Source organism: Sprattus sprattus, assembly GCF_963457725.1.
Source record: "Sprattus sprattus genome assembly, chromosome: 11".
Taxonomy (NCBI): Eukaryota; Metazoa; Chordata; class Actinopteri; order Clupeiformes; family Clupeidae; genus Sprattus; species Sprattus sprattus.
In genome coordinates, this window is record NC_137909.1 from 30,450,153 (window position 1) to 30,455,619 (window position 5,467).

At 42.1% G+C, this 5,467-nt stretch overlaps 1 protein-coding gene across 1 annotated transcript in view; it reads right to left on the bottom strand.

Annotated features, from left to right (window-relative positions):
- The window catches only part of LOC308372697 (transient receptor potential cation channel subfamily M member 1-like), a gene marked incomplete at both ends in the record, with an annotated part of 58,209 nt that extends 53,260 nt beyond the window's left edge, over nucleotides 1-4,949 (bottom strand). Inside the window, one exon of the mRNA XM_080847975.1 lies at nucleotides 4,863-4,949. Within this exon, the coding sequence (XP_080704101.1) occupies nucleotides 4,863-4,949 (87 nt within the window). The remainder of the gene's footprint in view (nucleotides 1-4,862) is intronic.
- Nucleotides 4,950-5,467: the final 518 nt, after the last annotated feature.

A 5,467-nucleotide genomic window follows, 5' to 3' on the forward strand; every position in this document is an offset into this window, starting at 1 on the left:
GGACATCGGTATCTGTGAAGCTGTGTTTCAACTGTTTTTTTCCACTTGTAAAAAATGCAGTATTTAAACCAAACTGAACGGTACTTTTGAACCAACCCTCTTGAAGGCCAGAAGAACGGATCCACTGTGCCTATCTCTTTGCTATTTCTGTTACCAATTTCATGCTCTGAAATGGCCTGGGATATTTTTTGCCCCCGGAACAGTTGAGTCTGATGAGAGAGTGAAAAAGGCACGAATGTCACGTCACGCCTGCAAGTAGAGATCTCTGTGTGACACTGTTCCCGCGCATCACTTTCTGCAGAAGCATTTTGTGCGCAGAAACACCAAGCAGAGAGAAAGCCGAATCACTAAATCTTCGACACTGTTCCAAACAGGATTCATCCTACCTTCGGGGCAAACAAATCTGTTATCCTGCTGTAAATCTAACGACCACAACGTCACGATCTAACAACCACACCGTGACGATCTAACGACCACACCGTCGCAATCTTAGTTATATTAACGACCACACCATGACGATTTAGCGACCACACCGTCACAATCTTAGTTCTATTAAGTACAGACTTCTAAGACTGCATTCCACACATTCTTTCTCTAAGTGTTCCATGTTCCATTCTTCCGCCATCATTGCAGAAACCATAAAGCCAGTGTCTGGCCTTCTTCAACATCTCACGGGACTGTGTTTGTGTGTCGACTGTTCAATGGCATGAAAGCATTGATGCTCTCTCTCTCCCTCTCTCTCTCTCTCTCTCTCTCTCTCTCTCCCTTTCTCTCTCTCTCTCTCTCTATCTCTCTCTCTCTCTCTCTCTCTCTCTCTATCTCTCTCTCTCTCTCTCTCTCTCTCTCTCTCTATCTGTGTTTGTGTGTTGACTGTTCAATGGCATGAAAGCATTGATGCTAAAGAATAAAAGCAAAGTGCACTAATCTGCGTCAGCTGCCGGCACCCGTACTGGCCCATCATAGAGGATTAGGGACCAGGCTGTCTACGGTGGCCTGGAGGTGTCATGCCTGATTCTTTGCTTTGATATCCTGCCTTCTCCATGCAGCGCCCCCTGTCTTTTGCACCTCTTATTTAACAGACATGTTCAAGTTCAGAGGCCCCAAGAATAACTCGTGGAGGTTTCAGTCGTTTCCTGTCTACCTCAAAAAAGGAGTTGCTAGCCTTCAAAAATTTGCTTTCAAATTTGGAGAAACAGGTTGAGTTATGCGGGAGTTCTTGCTATGCTAAGTTAATGTCTATGACTTTTGCATATCATATGCGGTTACTGACATGATTTTATACTGTTATCTAGCAAAATACATGTTGACAAACAGCAATGGCATCAAAATAACACGATTGTACCTTTATTATTTATTTAACGTAGTGGTAAGATAAAGCTGGTAGTTTAGCAATGTCAAGCTTACGTGAAGATTTGCCTTTTTTATTGACTTGTTATTGCCTGGCATGCAAACGTCATGCCTAGTCTTGGGTTACTCAATATGTTTTTTTCCTTTTCTGCAATCAATAGAGCATAAAACTCTGCATTGACCAGTTTAACAACTCCATTTGTTTTTCATGTTTCATATTTCTTACAATGGTTTACTTAGTGGTATTAACTTTGCAAATAATCCCTGGTAGATAACTTGTCATCCGCAGAATTGTAAAATAGACTGTGAACAGTATTACAGACAGTAGGCCCCATAAGTACACCCACCTTTCCAATTAACAAATGTTGTTGCTTATAATTATTACTAGTAGTGACATCTGTAGAGGCATTTATTACCAGTAGCTATTTCTTTATCAAAATGGCACAGCCTACACATTGTGTGAGTACCTTTACTTTTAAAGTAAATTTAAAAGTAAGTACTTTTTACTTTTAACTAGGATTGTTGATGTAGTACTTTTACTTTTATTTTCCTGGGTACTTGTACTTTTACTTAAGTACTAAACTTCAGTACTTCCTCCACCACTGATGCTACGCTATCCTGTGATATCCAATGCTATCCTATCCTATGCTATCATGTGATATGCTATGCTGTGCTATACTATCCTGTGATATGCTGTGGGGGTCAGATGCTGTGGGGGTCAGGTCACATGACTCTCATGTGAGGGGACCATGTGCTTTAGAGCTTTCCTCCGACCCCCCCCCTGACTGAGGGGGCACCAGAAACAGCCTCTGTGTGTGTGTGTGTGTGTGTGTGTGTGAAACAGCCTCTGGGCTTAGAAGCAGCATTCAGACCTCGGTGTATGCAATGACACTCTTTACTCTTAGTTCTGCGCTTTTAAGCTAATATTATAATTTAATTTTTAATTTATCTGCCACATTATTACTTTAAATATCTGCCTCACTGGTAGTGAACTGTCCATTACTACTTTTTCAAATGATTTTAGAGCTTAGAGCAGTTTATTAGGTACACACCATATAGTGCAGTAGGAAGTTTTGCCGTCCAAAACTGGAAATATGTGAGACTATGAACTATGGTGTAATTCCTAAGCAAAGGCATGACAACATGTGGGTGCACTGCAAGCATCTTAATTGTTGGCCTAGAGATGCAAAGTTTACTTTCTCTGACCTTAAAATATAAATGAATAACGAATAACTGATATATACTTCAAGGTACACAGAATCTTCTCATAACTCCAGCATTATGTTTGATCACATTCAGAGTGCCATAAGGCATGCCTTTGACTTCAACCCAGACATCCAAAACATGTAAATCCCTGTTTAGGGTTTGAAATAAAACTTGGACTGGATAAAACTTTAAAGAGTTTGGATTACACTACCCTATCTGTGTCATCACCTTACATCAATATAATATAATTATATTGCAAGTGTGTCTCCAATAACAATATTTTGTGTTCTGAAGTCAAAATGAATTAAAAACACAATTCCTTCCTCTTTTAAGAAACTCCCTTTTCTCTGTTTGGCCTTTTGTTGGTGGAATGTTTTGTTCCTGTAGAAATAGCTGATTTCACGGACACACATTTCAGCAAAAACATTCTAACACTCTAGAGTAGATTTTCCACAACCGAAATAAAACAAAACAAGCCTCTTAATCAGACCACATGCACCATTTATAGAGTACTTTAGAGACCGGACAGAGCCATCCCACAGCCGTAAAGGAGAAAATAGTACTGTAATATGAGTTTGTCAGATTCTCAAGAGCAGGTGTGAAGCTCGCAAGGGCTGTTTTTACGGTCTAGTGTTATGAAGCCTTAACCACAATCACACAGTGTGTGATTACAGATGTTCCCTCGGCCCACGGGGCGAAGCCTTCAGACGTCAAGTGGGAAAACATCTGGAGGGGGCCAAGTGGGACACAGAGGCTGAGATATAGCAATGACCTGTGGCAGACTAGAAGCTCAACCACTCTCTTCTGGGACGTCTTAATCTGAGATGGTCTCTCTGTCTCTCTGTCTCTGTCTTTCTGTCTATGTCTCTGTCTCTGTCTCTGTCTCTGTCTTTCTGTCTCTGTCTCTGTCTCTGTCTTTCTGTCTCTGTCTCTCTGTCTTTCTGTCTCTTTGTGTCTGTCTCTCTGTCTTTTAGGACGTTAGATGCTGTTGGGACGGAGAGCTTAGATGCTTTCACTTCAGGCTCACAGGAAGATAAATCAATCAGTCTCATTCACACTGAATGTATAAATGCTACCACGGAAAAACACACATTAAGAAACTATATTATCTTATTAAAGGTGAAATATGTCAATTTCACTGCAAAAAAAATGTAAACAACATAAGTAAATGAAAAAAATATAAGAACAAAACTGTTACTGAGTATTTCACATAATCTTTAAAATATTATGTTTTGACCAATCATGGCCAAGACTCCACAACAGTCCCACTCAGTCTTACAAACCACAGATTTCTAATAAACATCTGGGAACACAATCAGTGTAACACCACTGCTTTAAGGACATTCTACATCTTGTACAAAATAAAAGTGTGACGGCACTTTATGGTGGGCCTGGAAAAAATATTTTCTTAAAAAAAAGATATTGCACTTTTCAAATGTTTATGCTGGTTTCTATGAGAAACATAAGAATAAGAAATACAAATCTAAAAAAAAAAAATCTTAAAAATAAGAAACATAGTCTCCCGAAAGATGCAAACACCTCTCTTGTGTCTCCTGATTTACCCGTATGTTTCAGTACTTTACGATCGTAGTGATTCATTAGTTCAACAAATAGATCAAGGTGTGATTTCTGGTGAGCACATATTCTGGTCAAATGCGTTCCTTCCCCGTATTGCAAATTGCTTTGGATAAAAGTTTTCGCATACCAAATACATAATGTAAATATACTCTAATAACGTAAACTCTAATAACGTAAATATAGTCTAATGTTTCCGCAGTCAGTGACCTGTTGCTAGTTGGTGCCGTTTCCCAGCTTAACGGTTGCTAACTGCAACACAGCTGACGGCATCTCCAAAAATCAGATGCTTCACATTCATACTACTGAACCTCACACACTCTAGGTGCAGGCCCATGGTCCTCTAAATCGGTGTTCACAGTAGACACACTGTTTAGGACAGAGAGGATGAGCAAACATCAGAGTATATGCATTATGAAGCTCCTCGTTTTTGTTGGTCTGTTGTTGCTAAGCTAAGCCATGCTAACAGTGTTAGCTCTGCACAGAGCGTTAGATAGATAGATGGATAGATAGATAGATAGATAGATAGATAGATAGATAGATAGATACTTTATTAATCCTGAGGGAAATTCATGGTTGGGGGAGGAATTACAGCATAACATTGGGGAGGGGAGGAGAGAAAAAAAAGACAGACTATGCTTCTAGAGGAGTACAGTGAGGGAACAGTAAAAAACACACCTCAGCACATTGAGGTCGCTCGCGAGCGCTTTTGGCAACGGAGCGAGCACACTTACCCTCTGCGACCCGGATGTAGTAGTACCGCGGTGGATTGACCCCCCCCGCTTCAGGGAGCCCTTCCTCGTGATGGTCCCTCGGTCCATGAGGGAGGTTTGGAGGGGCGCAATGGAACGTTTTCACAGGAACATGCTTTGCCAGCTGTGGCCTCTCTCTCTCTCTCTCTCTGGGATTATCTGTGTTGTGGTCCAGGGGCACTCAGCGACGGGATGCTCAGATCATGGCGGGATGAACGGATGGACGGATGGACGGACGGATGATGGAGGTCGCTGGTCCGGTTGTGTGTCACTGGAGTCGTCAGGAACTGGGAAAGACCACGGAGAACGTCAGAGTCGCCACGGCCCTCGGGATCATTGCTCTCCTCTTCCTCTCTCCCACTCTTGGATGGTGTGTGGCAGCTCTCTGTCAAACTGACAGGATAGAGACATCCAGGCGGGGGATAAAGAGTGAGTTGACGGCGCGGACCTGACACATAGACCCCCCCCCCCCGTCTCCCCCCCCCCACCCCCCTCGCTGCCCGCCGCTTCTGTAATCAGGCTTAATGCCCGCCGCGCTCAAGGGACCACGGACACTTTAATGGAGAGAGATTTAATAAATGGTTATT